Source organism: Eschscholzia californica, unplaced genomic scaffold, assembly GCF_041429995.1.
Source record: "Eschscholzia californica isolate CP2 unplaced genomic scaffold, dmEscCali1.0.p SCAF_3, whole genome shotgun sequence".
Lineage (NCBI taxonomy): Eukaryota > Viridiplantae > Streptophyta > Magnoliopsida > Ranunculales > Papaveraceae > Eschscholzia > Eschscholzia californica.
In genome coordinates this window covers 36,344,394-36,362,507 of record NW_028238420.1, presented here as the reverse complement: position 1 = coordinate 36,362,507, position 18,114 = coordinate 36,344,394, and the positions used below count along the sequence as shown (strand labels likewise).

At 38.6% G+C, this 18,114-nt stretch overlaps 1 protein-coding gene across 1 annotated transcript in view; it reads right to left on the bottom strand.

Moving 5' to 3' along the window:
- Positions 1-1,101: 1,101 nt before the first annotated feature.
- The window catches only part of LOC147549904 (uncharacterized), a 32,986-nt gene continuing 15,973 nt past the window's right edge, over positions 1,102-18,114 (bottom strand). Inside the window, exons 4-5 of the mRNA XM_086668396.1 lie at positions 3,829-3,931; positions 1,102-3,722 (exon numbers count right to left, since the gene is read on the bottom strand). Of these exons, the coding sequence (XP_086524522.1) occupies positions 1,102-3,722; positions 3,829-3,931 (2,724 nt within the window). The remainder of the gene's footprint in view (positions 3,723-3,828; positions 3,932-18,114) is intronic.

Sequence of the window (18,114 nt, the reverse complement as noted above, 5' to 3'; positions counted from 1 at the left end):
CCCGGGGCTAAATTTAGTCCCGGGTTAACCCATCCGTCCTCAAACGGACAGGACAGTCTGTCCAGTGAGACAAGGTCCCGGAGGTCGTCCAGTCCGAACATAAACCCGGGGCTAAAATTTAGTCCCGGGTTAACCCATCTGTCCTCAAACGGACAGGACAGTCCGTCCAGTGAGACAAGGTCCCGGAGGTCGTCGCAGTCCGAACTTAAACCCGGGGATAAAATTTAGTCCCGGGTTAACCCATCCGTCCTCAAACGGACAGGACAGTCCGTCCAGTGAGACAAGGTCCCGGAGGTGGTCGCAGTCCGAACTTAAACCCGGGGCTAAAATTTAGTACCGGGTTAACCCATCTGTCCTCAAACGGACAGGACAGTCCGTCCAGTGAGACAAGGTCCCGGAGGTCGTCCAGTCCGAACATAAACCCGGGGCTAAAATTTAGTCCCGGGTTTACCCATCCGTCCTCAAACGGACAGGACAGTCCGCCCAATGAGACAAGATCCCGGAGGTCGTCGCCGTCCGAACTTAAACCGGGGGCTAAAATTTAGTCCCGGGTTAACCCATCCGTCCTCAAACGGACAAGACAGTCCGTCCAGTGAGACAAGGTCCCGGAGGTCGTCCAGTCCGAACATAAACCCGGGGCTAAAATTTAGTCCCGGGTTAACCCATCCGTCCTCAAACGGACAGGACAGTCCGTCCAGTGAGACAAGGTCCCGGAGGTCGTCGCAGTCCGAACTTAAACCCGGGGCTAAAATTTAGTCCCGGGTTAACCCATCCGTCCTCAAACGGACAGGACAGTTCGTCCAGTGAGACAAGGTCCCGGAGGTCGTCGCAGTCCGAACTTAAACCCGGGGCTAAAATTTAGTCCCGGGTTAACCCATCCGTCCTCAAACGGACTGGACAGTCCGTCCAGTAAGTTTTTCTCTTTTCTCTCTTCTCTCTCTCTCTCTCTCTCTCTCTGTTAGTTATATCAAAAATTACTTTAAATTACTCTAATATAATTAAAATTAAACCTCAAAACAATATTACTTTAAGTTACTCTAATATAATCTCAAAAATTTCTAATTAAAAAATTTTACTTCAAAACAATCTCATATATCTTTTTCAATCATCAAGATTAACTACGAACTCTGAAGGTTCATTTGACTCGCTACGTGGAGGGTAGAACACGCCTTCGTTGTCAATTCTGTCTCCAACAAGATCGAACCAACCTCGGGCCTCATTAGTTGCATATCTCTGCCATTGTAATGCAAGTGGAGGAAGTATAGCATTTCTCCCAAGTTTAATAGAAACAAAATGACAGTCGTTGACATACCCAATGCATATCATTTCATAATTTTGAGACAAGTTACCTGACTGTGAAACTGGGGGACCATTACGCAAGGGTAAGAAAGTTGTTGAACCTGCTAAAGTGAGATGAACCAATACACAGTTGTAATGAGTGGAGACGACATAATTAGTATACGGGTGACTGTAGTACCAATCTCTGTCAACACATGCATCAAAGTTGTTAGTTGCCGCTAAGGTGGAATAATAGTCATCATTAAACATCTCTTCCCAAAAATCTTTATGATTATGAAGATCTTCGATGACGATCTTCCGAATCTCTTTCCAACCAGTACTTAGAGGAAAGCCAAGTCCTTGAGCTACGGCATGGTACCCACAATGACCATCGCCCGGCACGTCATTTATAGCATTTATAAATGGATAAATAATAACCGGCATTTGATCTAAATAACAGTCTCCACTCCCTCGGGTAGCCCGAGTATTACGTGTACGTACGATGGGAGGTGATGGGAGATCTTCATCAATGCATTTGGCATATTCGAAAGCGGATAAGTTTCTTTTCGTTGATTTTGCGGCTTCCTTCTCTTTTTTGCTCATTTTGTTCTTCTTTGGAGCACCTTTAGTTATGGTCTTTTGTAATGGCTCAGACAAGTTGGTCGTAAGCGGCGAGACAACGTCCCTCAACCTTTCAAGTATTGCTTTCCTCTCAGGACCGGTCGACCTACCCCACAACATATGAAGTAGTTCCATTTCATGTGATGAGTCAAGATCATTGTACTCCTCCGGAGTGGGATTAATTGATAATTGAGTCCATTGATGCTGAATGATATCTAATGGAAATACCTTTTGTTGTTTCATTAAATCAATCATCTCGTGTGCACAAGGAAGCCCATAAACAGATCGGAGAACACATCCACAATTTTTGACGTTAATGGTAATACCATCTGCACGGTGTATCTCATCTACCATTAGGTCTAAGGCAGCATGTGAAACATACCCTCTAAGATCTCTCATAAACTTGCTTTGGTGAGGGCCCTTCACCTTTGTACGACTATACTCAAATGAAGCTTTGATCTCTCGAATAGCTATCTCGTTCATGGCATGTATAGATTCCCAACATGTAACATAGTTGCCTTCGGAGTTGCCTACATGTTTTTTCAACTTTGCATGAGCCCCCTCGACACGATTGGTTGTATTATTACCCATATGCATCACCTGATTCGTCCATGCTGTGACAAATGCATCTTTAAGTATCAACCAAGTCTTCTGGACATAGGTTACATCGTTTAGATTTGACCGTGACCATGTCCTCACAAATTCTTCCACTGCTTGATTGTAGTCAGATGCGGTCTCTGTATACATAATCATGCGAAACATTGACATGAAATTTTTGAACTCTTTATGTTTGAATTTACCTTTTACTTTTGCTACCACACACTTGTCAATATGCCACGTACACAACAATCGGTTGGCATGTGGAAATACTTCACCAATGGCATTAATGAGAGCAAGTTCACGGTCGGTTACAAACACTTTTGGCATTGAGTCAGGAGGAAACAATGTTCTCAGACGATTAAGAGCCCACGCGTATTGATTTGTCACCTCTCCATCCATAAAAACAAGCGCCGCTGTGAAAGTTTTCATAGTAGATGTAATCCCAACAATCTGAAGCAACGACTTCTTAAAACGGTTTGTTTTGTAGGTACAGTCAAGCATCAATACAGTATGGAAGCATTTCAATATGTTGATTGAGTCGGGGTGTGCCCAAAATAGGTTAGTGACTTTATCCGTCTCTTCATTTTTCGAGAAATGATAAACATAGTTGCTTTCCACTAACAACTTCATCAATTGTTGCATTGGACTTCTTCCTTCTTGATTCAAACTGCGTATCTTCGCCTTTGCATTGTATATGGTTTTCATTGTGGAAGTATTATCATTAAATGTGGCACGCACTTGTGAAAGTATATCACGCGGTTTTGTACCAATTTTCAATAACTTATCAACTAAATCTTGTTCTTTGCAACTCAACCTATTAGCATATGCATGACCAAGAAGACATACAGCTAATTCGTGGTTATGAATTCCAGACACAACTTCCACCTTCCATGTATCACCATCACCCGGAATCCCTTTGAGATAGAATGGACAGTTGCACTTTTTTGTGCTAGTTTTCCTTTTCTTTTCAGGAGGAGGATTTGTTTTTGGAACCAAATGTTTCTTCATATGTGATCGATACTCACCGCTTCTTTCACATTTTAGATGTAACTTTGGTTTCTTCCCACCAATTCTATTTTGTGATTTGCCTATCAAAATCACGAAATTATGCTTTCTTCCAATTTCCTTAGCCCATTCGACTAGCTTGTCTCGAGTTTCAAACACATCTTCGGTCACAAAATGTTCACCAACATCAATACTAATTTTTTGCCCCTCTTTTGAATCTACGTTATCATTTGAGTGTACATTGTCACTTGAATCATTTGGTTTGCGGTTGTTCTCCTCCGTGGTTCGAGATGAGCCTTCGTTTTAAAAAATATGGGAATGTACCCTCTACTTCCGCATGCCACTCGTCCTCCCTATGGGGACCTCCGAAATCCCAATGGTCTAAAGAACATGGTGAAAGACACGGACTTTTATTTAAATCAAAGACCTGAAACACAATAAAGTGGGGAAATCAGAAATATTTAACTTCCGGTTTGGATGATCCGAAGCGTAACGGACTGGTAACACCGAACAGTTTCGGTGGGGATGATCCGTTAAAATTCGGACTGGTTAGGTCCGACCCGATCGAGCTTTCTCTGAAAAAAATAATGGACGTAAAAAACAAATTGGAAATTCATTAAATGGGTATAGAAAAGCTTATATACCACTTTTTCGGTTAATCCATGCTCAGAAATAAGTGGAGAAGTCCCACTATATATATTCCCAAATTTTTTGGAGTTTCCTTCTTCAACCATGTTATTTTCAACTTTCAAGATGATTCCCACAATGTAGGATGATAAAGATGGTGGTCGGTGAAGGTACACGGAACACGTCGGTGCCGGAATATCAAGGGGTTGCCGGTGAGTCTCCCGGTGAAATCTTGGATGAGTTTTGTGATCCCTAGGTTTTTTTTTTCATATAAAAAACTAAGTTTTGGTATCCCCAAGGGTTTGTAATTTCGGAAGAAGAAGGAGGCGCCTCTTTAAATTTCTGTAGGCGCTTCCAAATATATGTCAAGAGAGGCGCCTATAAGTGTCGGGGTTGACCACGAAATTGACTATAGTCAATCCCTCCCGGGAGGCCCCTAAAGCAATTTGAAGAGGCGCCTATAGACGCGCCCTTATATAAAGGTAGGGGTTTCCTAAACCTAAACAAACTCTAATTAACAACTTCTAATAATAACTAAATAAAGAAAATACCAGAGGTTGTTTTATTCAATCAATAAAGAAAATAACAACTTTTAATAACAACTAAACCTAAACAAACTCCAATTAACAATTTCTAATAATAACTTCTAAACAAACTCTAATTAACAACTTCTAATAACCTAAACAAGCTAAATAAAATATTAGTTTCTAAACCTAATCAAATTCTAATAATAACTTCTAAATAAAGAAAATACCAGATTTCAAGACTTCAAAAGTTCCGTAGAAATATAAAACTGCTAAAAATAGTAATTCTCTATTGACAAAAATATTATACCACTAAAATAACAAGATCTTAAGATATCGAAATTACTTGAAATATCTTCCAAAAATCTCCTTGCATCAGTCGCCTCCACTTCAAAGAAACTCGCCTCGAGTTTAATAATTGAATGGAAGGTTATCTTGAATGGTACACCCTTGAGATAACTTTTTCGTGAATTGTGCATGGGAATTACCAAACTTTCTGATTGGACCGAAGACTTCATTAGGTCACAAAAAAATTTCTGACTATATTTGTGATGTGATTCAAACTCTCTTTTCACCCCAAAAACAAACTTGTGATTGTCATGAGTATGAAGATTGAAAATTACGAACTTTGACGAGCATGTAAAACAACTTCAGATTCATAAAACACTGAAAATGGATCTTCGTATGAAGAAAAATCAATTGGGCTAAGGTCTGACTTCCAAAGTTTTCCACCTTTATTTGATTTAGCTTCCTGAACAACATCTTTTGACTCAATTTCATGAACAACGTCCTTTGTCTCAATTTCTGAACAACTTTCTTTGACTCAAATTCCTGAACAAGTTCCTTCAACTCACTTTTTTGAACAACTTCTTCAGAAACAAATCCTTCATCGTATAAATTGATATTAGGAGACTTGTCCGTGCACACAATAACCTCAGATTTTGCTTCATGAGTAATGTTAGTTGAATTGTCGATTATTACAACTTGTGGTAGTTCAACGTTCCCTAGGGAACTTCTTTTACGTTTTTTGTATTAACGCGGGTTGTTCTTCCCTCAAAAATCTAAAGTTGCGATAGTCCCGCTCCCAAGCTTCAGCTTGTAAGGCCAAGTTGTATGCGTATTGAATAGTCCATAAATTAAGTAATCTCGCCTTTTCTATCAAACTAAATTTTATTCCGTTCAAAAATCAATCTATTAGAACGTGATAAGGTTCTATAACATTTTCCATGTTGTCTCTTTGAGCCAATTTTGAGAACTCCTCGTAATATTCACCAACTGAACGCAACCATTGTCTGCAGTTCCGGTATATTCTGAACAACTAATGTTGATAATCAGGAGGTAAGAACCACTCCCTCAAGTTCTCTTTCATAGACGACCACTCTAGATTGGAGTCTTTCCTTGCCTCATCCTTAGAAGTTGTAATTGATCAAACCAATCTGCGGCACTCTTTGTAAGTCTATAAGCAATGACTTTAACTATCTGCTCATTGGGAATAGTAGACCACATATTGACTTGCCGTTCGACCTTATGTAGCCAATCGAAGAACTCTTCCATAGTTAATACCCATCGAAAATTGGTATCTCTTCATTGATCTTGTACTCATTGTAATCTCTACGTGGGTGAACTTGAATTGAAAAATTGTTACCATGATAATATCTCTCCATATTGATTGATTACAAAATAAATAATGGAAAAATAATGTGGATGACTTTTTTTTCGTTAAAGCAACTTTAGATGCATCTTTGTCAAATCCATAGATGTGTTTTAAAGTGATCTTCGCGTAGATGATATCGAACCAAGCGAATCCTCGCTCTTGAAGCCAACTGACGCAGCGGAAAATTCCGAAAAGAATTAGATCTTCGTCTGAAACTTTTAAAACTAGAAAAAGTCTTTAGATTTTCGTCTTAAAACTTGTAAAACAAAAACAATAAAGATTGAACTAAAATACTGAACTTTATTGATCAAACTTGATTGAATAAAACAACCACTGAAGCCCCTTTATAAAACAAACTAAAAAAATTTTAATTAACAACTTCTAATAAATAAAATACTAGTTTCCTAAATTTAATCAAATTCTAATAACTTCTGAATAAACAAAATACGAGATTCTAAAACTTAGAATGTTCCCTAAAAATATAAAACTGCTAAAAATAATAATTTTCTGCTAACAAAAATATTATACTACTAAAATAACTAGATCTTAAGATATCAAAGATAGTTGGAATATTTTCAAATCTTACAACCACAATCCACAATCATCAACAACCATCTCCACAATCATCCACCACAAACGTAATAAAGGAAATCAACTTGATGAAGTTTTATGAATGGAGAAGCTTAATATTTCAAGTAGTTTCATTATTGGAGAGAGTTGAAACTCAAAGATCCTCATTAATGGAGGTAACAATCATTAGCTTCAAGAATCATATGACTAATAGATATAATATTCTAAGGGAAACATATATTTGGAGGTCAGATTAATTTTTTTTTTTTTTTTTATGATTCTTCCAAAGAAAACTTATATCTATAAAGTGAAATCAATTTTTTCGTTTTTGTCTCCCACCCAGAATTTCGGCCAATTGGTGCTTTAAACGATGAAGTTTTTCGGCCGCTTTTTTATCCAAAACTTTTCGGTCAGTAGTGTCATTTTTCATGAAAATTTTCGATGAAAGCTACCGCTTTTTCTTTACACAATTTTTTAGATAGTTTGATTTTGAATTCTAGAAATAATATGAAGCACTAACAACTCATATGTAAATATTTTTGTACTTGTTACATGTAAAAATACAAGGAATCATTACAAATTTGATATAAAAAATAAATAAATATCAGCCACTTACAATAAAAAACGAAAAATACAGGGCAAAAAAAACGATTAATTTTATCATTTATGTCGAAAAATCATTAATTTTTGACAATGTATGCCGAAAAATCTCATCATTTACATCACGGATTTACTAAGAGACATTGTCTTCTTCAAAAAATATTTGCATCGTTGCTCGAGGTTAAACTTCACATAATCAAATTTCTTGTCTTCTTTCTTCTTCTTCTTCTTCTTCTTCTTCTTCTTCTCTACACTCTCTCTTCCTCTCGATGAGATGAATTGTAATTATCTGACCATAGATATTTACCAATAGCAAGACAAACATAAAAAGGAAGATAAAAAGCTGAAGCAGATTGAAGATATAGGGTTCGACACTTATGTCCTGAAATTCGATTATGAAAGAAGATTTTAGAAGCAAGTTGATTTGTCCAACACCAAGCTCGTGTCAGATTTTCCCCTTCTCACTTCTTAGATGCGATGGTTCAGTAGATTCATGACTGATATTACGATTTCAGCAAGCTCGATGTGATGGTGTCATGGTTCAGCAAATTCAGTTTCCCCTCTCAGAGTTTTGAGCAGAAAACCTTTTCATGTTTATCTGGATGGTTGAACTCTGTTACTAACAGACGTGTGAGAGGCCATTGACGGTGCTTCAATTGCCGGTTTCTTGGATTGGCAGTTTAAGGCAGTTTCTAAATATGGCATTGGCGGTTTAGTGCCAATTCAATTTGGTTTCCAAAATTGGAGAATCCCACCGGCTTATATAATATATAAATAGGGGGTTGAGTATCATCAATCAACAAACCAACACAAGCAACAACAACTCTTCTTTAGAGAGAGCTAAAGAGAGAGAGCAAGTGAGAGAGAAATTTTTGTTCATAGTTTTGAGCGGTGTTTAATTTCTCGGTTGTCGAAGATCTAGTATAGAAGGTTAAATTCTATACGGTACCATCTTGGGACGAACTTGCGGGTTGTGTTAGTCGTCTTCATCTATCCTTCAATAAAGATTTCTTGTTCGCCCGAGGACGTAGGCTTTAAAGCCGAACCTCGTTAAATTCTGCTCGCATATTTGATTTTGGCTTAGCTTTTCAATTAATCTTCATAATCGGATCAATTTCTAGGATAGGTTCGATAGCTTCCGCGACTTTGAGTTATAACAATTGGTACCAGAGCCTTGTTGAGATTGAACGAAGAGAAGATGGGATCGAGAAGTGGTACGGTCAAAGCAGGAAAATATGAGATAGAGAAGTTCAATGGGAAAAACGATTTTTCTTATTGGCGGATGCAGATGAAGAATCTGTTAATCTCGCAGAAATTACACAAGACGTTGACGGGAAAGAAACCAGGAGATATGTCAGATGAGGATTGGGAGGAGTTAGATCTCGAAGCACGGGCTACCATTATGTTGTGTCTTGAGAGGGACGTGGCGTTCCTAGTAGACGGAGAAACAACGGCGGCGGGTGTGTGGTTAAAGCTAGAAAGCAGTTTCATGACGAAAACTTTAACGAATCGGGTCTACTTAAAATCCAAATTATTCACATGTAGAATGGAAGAGGGTTCTTCTATTCAGGAATATGTGAATAGGTTTGACAGGATTATCTCAGATTTGAAGGATATTGATGTTAAGGTTGAGGATGAGGACTAAGCCCTCATATTGTTACTTTCATTGCCTAAATCCTATGAGAACCTTGTTCAAACTTTGATGCTTGTTGGTGATAGTCTAAGCATGGAAGAGACGAGAAATTCGCTATTAGCGGATGACCTTCGTAAGGTTGCTACTAGCAGTATGGCGTCGGGTGGAGTAGACAAAGAACAAGCACAAGGGTTGTTTGTAACGAGGGGGAGGAGTAATGAAAGGGGAAAGGGAAAGGACGGGAAATCTAGATCCAAATCTAGAGGCTCTTTCAAGAAAACGTGCTTTAGTTGTGGTGAGCTTGGCCACTTTAAAGCGGCTTGTCCAAAGAGAAAGTTGAAGCAAAAGAACGAAGGCTACAAGGAGAAACAAGAGATGCAAGAGGCGGGATATGTGTCAGAAGAGGCGGAAGAATGTTTCTCGGTGACAGAGGTGTCTGAGAAAATCTTCGATAAGTGGATGCTTGATTCAGGGGCGTCACACCATATGTGTCCAAATAGGGAGTTGTTTACTACCTATAGGAGTATAGATGGTGGTACAGTTATACTGGGTGATGATAGTATATGTAAAACTGTGGGACTCGGAACAATACGTATCAAGATGCACGATGGAGTGGTGAGAACATTGACGGACGTAAGACACATACCCGATTTGCGAAAAAATCTAATTTCCCTTGGTGTGTTGGAGCGGAACGGCTGTAAGATAATTATAGAGAATGGCTCCATAAAAGTCGTTAAGGGTTCTTTGGTGGTAATGAGAGGTACTCGTTACGGTAATTTATACAAACTTTTGGGGACAACAATTACTGGAGATGTAGCAGTAGGAATCAGTGGAAGGGATCCAACGGCTAGTACGAGGCTTTAGCATATGCGCCTTGGGCATATGTCAGAAAAGGGTCTATCTCTGATGTGCGGGAAAAGCTTGTTGAAGGACATGAAGAAGCCTTGCATGGAGTTTTGTGAGCATTGTGTGTTCGGGAAGGCACACAGGGTGACGTTCTCTTCAAGCAAGCACAGGAGCAAAGAGGTATTAGACTACGTACATACCGATGTCTGGGGACCGGCAAAGTTACCTTCCAAGGGTGGTTCCAGGTATTTTGTTACATTCGTTGATGATCATTCGAGATTTGTCTGTCTTTATTTTCTGAAGCATAAGAATGAGGTATTCAACACGTTTCTGGTGTGGAAAGCAATGGTTGAGAACAAAGCTGGTCGAAAGCTGAAAACGTTAAGATCGGATAATGGGACCGAGTACACGGATGGGGCATTCAAGGAGTTTTGTAATCAGGAAGGCATTGTGAGGCACTGGACAGTAGTAAACACACCTCAGCAGAATGGAGTCGCAGAGAGATTGAACCGTACACTACTTGAGAAGGCTAGATGTATGCGCTCCAATTCGGGATTAGGCGTAGAATGGTGGGCAGAATCTGTTGCTACAGCTTGTTATATTGTGAACAGGTCTCCACATTCTTCTTTAGATGGCGGCATACCTTACGAGGTATGGTCAGGTGAACATGCAGATTACGGGAGACTTAAGGTTTTCGGTTGTACGGCCTATTACCATGTTAAAGGTAACAAACTTGACAATAGAGCAAAGAAGGCAATTTTCTTAGGATATGCTACAGGAGTCAAGGGTTATCGGCTATGGTGTACGGAAGACAAGAAGTTTGTAATCAGCAGAGATGTGGTGTTTGATGAGTCATCTATGGTAGCTATGGCGAAAGCTATGGTGCCTAGTTGTGGTGATGTTGGGTCTACTAAAGCTCAAGTAGTGGAAGTAGAAGCCGAAGACCAACGGGTTTCTAGGAATCATGATCAGGTGGAGCATCAGGATAAAACTCAGGATGAGGAAATTGATGAACCCGATCATGAGGAGGTTCAGGGGGAAGGTACACAAGTTTTACAACAACAACAGCAGGATGTTTCGGTACACACTAGGCCGAAACGGTTATATAAGCCGGTACAGAGGTTAGGGTCAGACAAACCTCTTAGGCATTACGGGCAGGCAAATCTGGTTGAATATGCACTCTCGGTGGAAGACGACGAGCCGGTCACCTTCAAACAAGCTATTACCACGGCGGAAAGAGAGAGTTGTTTGGTTGCTATGCAAGAAGAGATGGATTCTCTTCACAAGAACAAGACATGGGAGGTTGTCCCATTGCCCGAAGGTAAGTCTGTTATTGGTTGTAAATGGGTGTACAAAAAGAAAGAGGATTCTTCCGAAATCAAGGGTACAAGGTATAAGGCAAGACTAGTGGCCAATGGTTATGCACAGAAAGAAGGGGTCGACTACAATGAGATTTTCTCACCGGTCGTGAAACATACTTCTATTCGGGTGCTATTGAGTATTGTTGCTCACAGGGATCTTGAGCTGGAACAACTCGATGTTAAAACCGCCTTCTTGCACGGAGATTTGGAAGAAGAAATTTATATGGCTCAACCTGAGGGATACAAGGTTGAGGGTAAAGAAAATCAAGTATGTCGTTTGAGGAAATCTCTTTATGGATTGAAACAATCCCCTCGCCAATGGTACAAACGATTTGATTTTTTCATGCTAAAGCATGGTTTTCGCAGAAGTGACTATGATTGTTGTGTATACATCAAGAAGCTTCGCGAAGGTGACTTTATTTATCTCCTTTTGTATGTGGATGACATGCTTATTGCTTCTCGAAGCATGGTGGAGATAAATAAGTTGAAATCTCAACTCAGTCAAGAGTTTGAGATGAAAGACATGGGCGCTGCAAAGAAGATACTGGGAATGGAGATTAAGAGAGAGCGGTCAAGTAAGAAACTGTACTTAAATCAGAAAGGTTACATCGAACGAGTAGTTTCTCGGTTCGGGATGCAGAATGCGAAGGCGGTGTCAACACCTTTGGCACCACACTTCAGGCTCTCGGGAAAACAATCTCCCACTACTACGGTGGAGAAGGATCATATGGATCGTATACCGTATGCTAGTGCAGTTGGCAGTTTGATGTACGCTATGGTGTGTACTCGTCCGGACATTTCACAGGCGGTCAGTGTGGTTAGTAGGTTTATGGCAAACCCGGGGAAGACACATTGGGAAGCTGTGAAGTGGGTCTTGAGGTACTTGAAGGGCACCGTTGATACGGGTTTGTGCTTTGGTGGAGATACATGTCAGGTAAGCGGTTATGTTGACTCGGACTATGCTGGCGATCTAGATAGAAGACGATCTACTACTGGTTATGTATTTAAGGTACATGGTGCTCCAGTTAGTTGGCGATCGATGTTACAATCTACAGTTGCGTTATCTACTACGGAGGTCGAGTATATGGCTATGGCCGAGGGTGTGAAGGAAGCATTGTGGTTGTGGGGTCTTCTGGATGATCTAGGGATTAAGCAAGAGTGCGTGGATGTATGGTGTGATAGTCAAAGTTCAATCCACTTGGCGAAGAATCAGGTTCATCATGCTCGTACTAAGCATATCGATGTCAGGTATCACTTTGTACGAGATGTCATAGAGGAAGGTGATGTTTCTCTCATGAAGGTACACACAGATGAGAATCCCGCGGACATGTTGACTAAAGTGGTGACATGTAGCAAGTTTCAGCATTGTCTGGAATTGCTGCAAATCGGCTCGTGTTAAGTTGCCCGAAAGGGCGTAATGGCGACAAGGTAATCTTTATGTGAAGGGTTAGTAGAACTACGGTAGGCTTGATCCTGTAAAAGGGTACGTAGGCAGCCATGGTCATATGGTGCAGTCGGATGAAGTTACAAGAAGCAGATATATCTTACAAGGAGTATCCTGATGTTCGTCCAAAATTTGAAGAGTATCAAATTGTGTACGAGGTGGAGAATTGTGAGAGGCCATTGACGGTGCTTCAATTGCCGGTTTCTTGGATTGGCAGTTTAAGGCAGTTTCTAAATATGGCATTGGCGGTTTAGATGCATTGGCGGGTTAGTGCCAATTCAATTTGGTTTCCAAAATTGGAGAATCCCACCGGCTTATATAATATATAAATAGGGGGTTGAGTATCATCAATCAACAAACCAACACAAGCAACAACAACTCTTCTTTAGAGAGAGCTAAAGAGAGAGAGCAAGTGAGAGAGAAATTTTTGCTCATAGTTTTGAGCGGTGTTTAATTTCTCGGTTGTCGAAGATCTAGTATAGAAGGTTAAATTCTATACTGTACCATCTTGGGACGAACTTGCGGGTTGTGTTAGTCGTCTTCATCTATCCTTCAATAAATATTTCTTGTTCGCCCGAGGACGTAGGCTTTAAAGCCGAACCTCGTTAAATTCTGCTCGCATATTTGATTTTGGCTTAGCTTTTCAATTAATCTTCATAATCGGATCAATTTCTAGGATAGGTTCGATAGCTTCCGCGACTTTCAGTTATAACAAGACGTGATATCAATCCTTCATCTTCTTTGAATGTGGGTAGAGGAGATAGAAAGGAAATTCATTCTGATCCTTTTGGTACAAGTGGTTTGGATGTTAGTAACTCACTATTTGAAAGTGATTCACATCCAGACAACCATGGATTTAATTCCCTACTTTTTTAACTAATTCTTTATTCAACATTCCGGGAAGTTCTTAAACATAAACCCTACCCAAATCACAAACACTTTGTGCTTTTTTGAAAACAGAGGAGAGAGCGAGTATAGAGAAGAAGAAGAAAAAGAAAGAAGAATTCGGAAGAAAAAGAGAGAGTTTTTATTTAGGTAAAGTCGCCGGTCGGAGGTTGTCGGTGGCAGCTTGACGTCGTTAGGTCAAACTCTGGTTTAGGCATTGCCTCTTAAAGACACATTGCCTTTAACCAAACCAGATATTGCCTTTAGCGAGATTGCCTATAACAACTTCGGGCTTTGCCTTTAAAATCTCCCTAAATTTTGATCTATTTATTATGCCGGCACATAGATCTGAATTTCGACTTTGACTTTTAAGAAAACAACATAAGCACAAGTTATAAATAGTTTGTACACCCTCTTCCCTCATTTATTTCTGTATTTTTTTAATTAGATTTGACAATATATTTTTTTTGAAGAAATATTTATTACGAGAAAGTACAAACTCTTTTCAAGTTTCAACCACAAAATGTCCTTTTTCAACAAAAAAAAAAACACCAAATGTCCTTGTATATACTTGGCTACAGACTTACAGTTTATGTAGCTTTCAATTTTAGCCTTTGCTCAAATTTTTGCTTTGGGTTATTTAGTTATTAGACCTCAGTTATTTATCAATATTAGGGTTCACTCCTAAAACGATAATATTTCAGGGGTTAACCCCAATTTCCTCTTTTTTCGTCAAAAGTTCGTTAAGCAGCGTGTGTGTCACTCGCTTATGTTTTTCTGACGAAATTGCCCTCCTCGGAACCGTTGGGTTATCTGGTGATTGAAAGCCCATCTCCCCAAATTGATTTGATACATCTTATACATTTGATTTATGGCTTTCTTACATGAGATGAGATTCCAAGTCTGTGAGGTGAAATCACATGAAGCCTTGAAACGTCCATTTATGTATTCATCATGCACAAATGGAAAGTGTGAGGGCATCCGAAAAGTTATGGTGTCAAGCACATCAAGAAACCCTGGAAGGAAGTATTTGAGGTCCCAATACCTTAAGTGTGGTAGCTTTCAGTGGCTAGATGAAGCAATACCTCTATTTATGTCTAGAAAACATCATGAAAAACAACATTTAACAGTGGGATTCTATGGATGTGGTGATCCTTGTTATTGGAAGAAGTATTGCCCAATGACTAAGAAACATTCAAATCAACCAAGTTCTTCTACCCAAGCTCAGATTGTAATCAATACTACTCTCAAAGATTCTTGCAACACATTTAAGAATTGTAATGTAAGAAAGTCATGAATCAAATGTATGAGATGTATCAAACCTAGAGCCGTGGGTAAAGGGGTGCTACCGGTGCGGTGGCACAGGGCCCACCTTTACCCAGGGGCCATTTATATTGTCCATTAGTTAAAACAAATATGCAAAGTTTTTATAGTGTTAAACTCACCAAACAAACCATTCTCTTCAAAAAAAAAATAGAAAAAAGAAAGTTATTCTTGTGCTTTGTATGGAACCTGCGGGCAAAGAAAGTGAAATGGAACTTTAGTGCATCCCTCACTCCAAGCTGTTTTTATCGTATTAGCCTGTTACTCTATGCAAAAAAAAAGAACGGTACTATTGTTCAGACTTTGACTAGGGAGTTACTGGCAAATTAACTAGGGTTTTAAATTTTTTTGAGTTTCTCTCTAATTCTCTCTCTCGCTCAATTAACGTTTATAAATAACAATAGATCTGCTAACTTCTATTTCAATTTCAGACTTATTCTTGTTTTCAGTTTCTTTATAAAAAAAAATTTCTCTTCAATGGTATTACACAATATCTATACCAAATTTAAATTTACAAAGTTCACTATATAGAGAGAAACTAGAAGACAACGTCATCTCCGAGATTTTCAACTTTCCAGTAATGTTTTCTACTCATTTTTTCTCCAATTTCATTAATTTTTTTCTAAGTTTATGTTATTGATTATTCACTTATTTAAAATTATCTTAACTTTTTTTACACCGTAAACAACATATATTATGTTTTGTTGACAAATGAGTCCTAATTTTGAAATCATACTTGAGATCGACTACGTCACAGGGACTAAATGGATTGGCTCTTCTCACCACCGAAAGTGAATTTTTAGATCAGTTTGATTACGAAGATTTAATAGATGATTTTGCTTCAAAAAATGCAAGGAGAAAAAATTTCAAGTGAAAATTATTTTAGATTGTCTAAAAATGCAAAGGTTGTAGTGTTTTTTGTTTATTTTATATTAGTTTTTATTTTAAGTTCAATATATTTTAGGTTTGTACGGATTATCAATTTAACATCATTTTTACCAATTATTTGGTGAGATTTTCTTAGTTTTGTTTATTCTATATGGGGTCTCTTTGAAATTTGGCACAGGGCCCTCAAAATCTCAGCCACGTCCCTGATCAAACCAATTTGGGAGTGAACCCCTAATATTGATAAATAAATGGGGTTTAATCACTAAATACCCCAATGGTTCTGAGGAGAGAAATTTCGTCAGAAAAACACACGTGAGTGGCACACGCGCTACTTAACGAGTTTCTGACGGAAAAAGAGGAAATGGGAGTTAACCCCTGAAATATTATCGCTTTGGGAGTTAACCCCTAATATTGATAAATAAATGAGGTCTAATCACTAAATAACCCTTTTACTTTTTACTATAATTTGTTTCTCCAATTATTAAAAAAACTAAATTTCCAAAAGAAAATTATCTTACTTCCAAATGACTAACTTTAGTTGCTGAGGAACTGATATAGAAATAAGGGAGATGTTATAGGGCCCTCTCATTTTTGTTAATAGGCCTCCCCTCAATGATAATTTAACAAGTAAAATGGTTCATGGGGAGGCCCTTTAACAAAATTGGGGAGGCCTTATAAAACTTCCCTAGAAATAATACGGATGTCAACTTTTCTTCTCAATGTCGTTATGTGCCCATTTCATCATATTCATCTTTATGATGTATCTATATTATATGATTTATTGCTAACATGCAATTATTAGGAAAATGGGTAATATACAAAAGCAATTTTTTCACCAAAATGGATTATGGCTTTAGGGTTCATCATGGATCCAAGTGTCCCACCACTTTAGGATAAATCTTGGCTCAATATAGTTATGGGTTTTGAATAGAACTTTAGCCAACTCCTAGAATTATGGGCACCACTAATTCAACTTGGGAATTGTAAATAGATTCACCATTTCTTTTTTATATGCACTCACATCTTGTTTGACTTAAATGAAAATTACCTTCGATGTCAGCGTATATAACAAAAAAAAAAAAAACAGAAACGGTGAGCGCATATAAAATTTCCCATTGAACTTCCCCTAATAGTTTTCATATATGGACCCCAAATTTTCTTTCAATCCCAGCAACTTCCAACAGGCCTTCACCTCTTAAGCCTACAAATGGGTAGTTTTAAACCCATTCTGCTCTAGCTCTTGCTAAGTTTTATTGGTGTGTGTAACGATGACCGGTATTGCTGCAAAAAAGTGACTCAAGAGGGACACTTTTTTCTTCTTGTTCCTGTACCTAATAAACTAAGGTAATGTTTGGCGTGCGCGAATGAAGTGCAAATGAAATGTGATTCTTGAGAATCAAAACCCAGATTATTGTTTGTCTTGTGGGAATGCAAGGGGAGTTCTATTCCTTCGGGAATGGGGTTCCACCAAAATGAGGTAATAGCAAATCCAGGAAAAGGGGTGGATTTGTGATTCCCATTTTCCGGAATGATTTGTTTCTCCCTCGTTATTTTCTTCATTCTAATTGATTTCATTCCAAAATTAGCCGAGAGAGAGAGAGAGAGAGCTTTGTTCTTTCTTCCTCCCAATTTTGATGTATTTTGATGTCGAGAGCTATCCTAATCAAAATCGATAAATGGTAGCCGATTGGTTTGTTCGTGCCAAATTAAAACCTAATATTCACCTGTTCACTATTTCTATAGGGTTTGTCATCAAATTATTTTTAATAATTACTAGAAGAACGGAAAGAAATATAAGAGGACACGGAAGATAAATACTATTACTATTTTTTTTGAAGTACTATACCAATAGTACCTTTTGAATCACAAAGACTATGAACACATGTGGTTTTAAGTGTATCACGTTTGGACCTAGCTCTGATATCATGTTAAGTTTGTAATCATCTAACTCATAACCAATTGGCGATGAGTAAAGAAGACTTAGATATGATATTTTTGGTTGCTAGAGACACACTCCCATGTGGGACTATTCTCACAGGAGCACTATACTAACGAGAAAGCCACTTTTGAGAACAAGAAAAAATTTCAGTTATGAGTTTTATCAAATTATTTAAGACAACAAAACTTCTGTTTCTTCTTTTTTTCCTTCCACCTCCTAGTACCACCACCACCATTAGCAATGGCGGACCCAGAAAAATTTCGTTGTGGGGGCACTTTAGTTATAATAAGCAGGTGTAAATCATTCAAAAATCTTG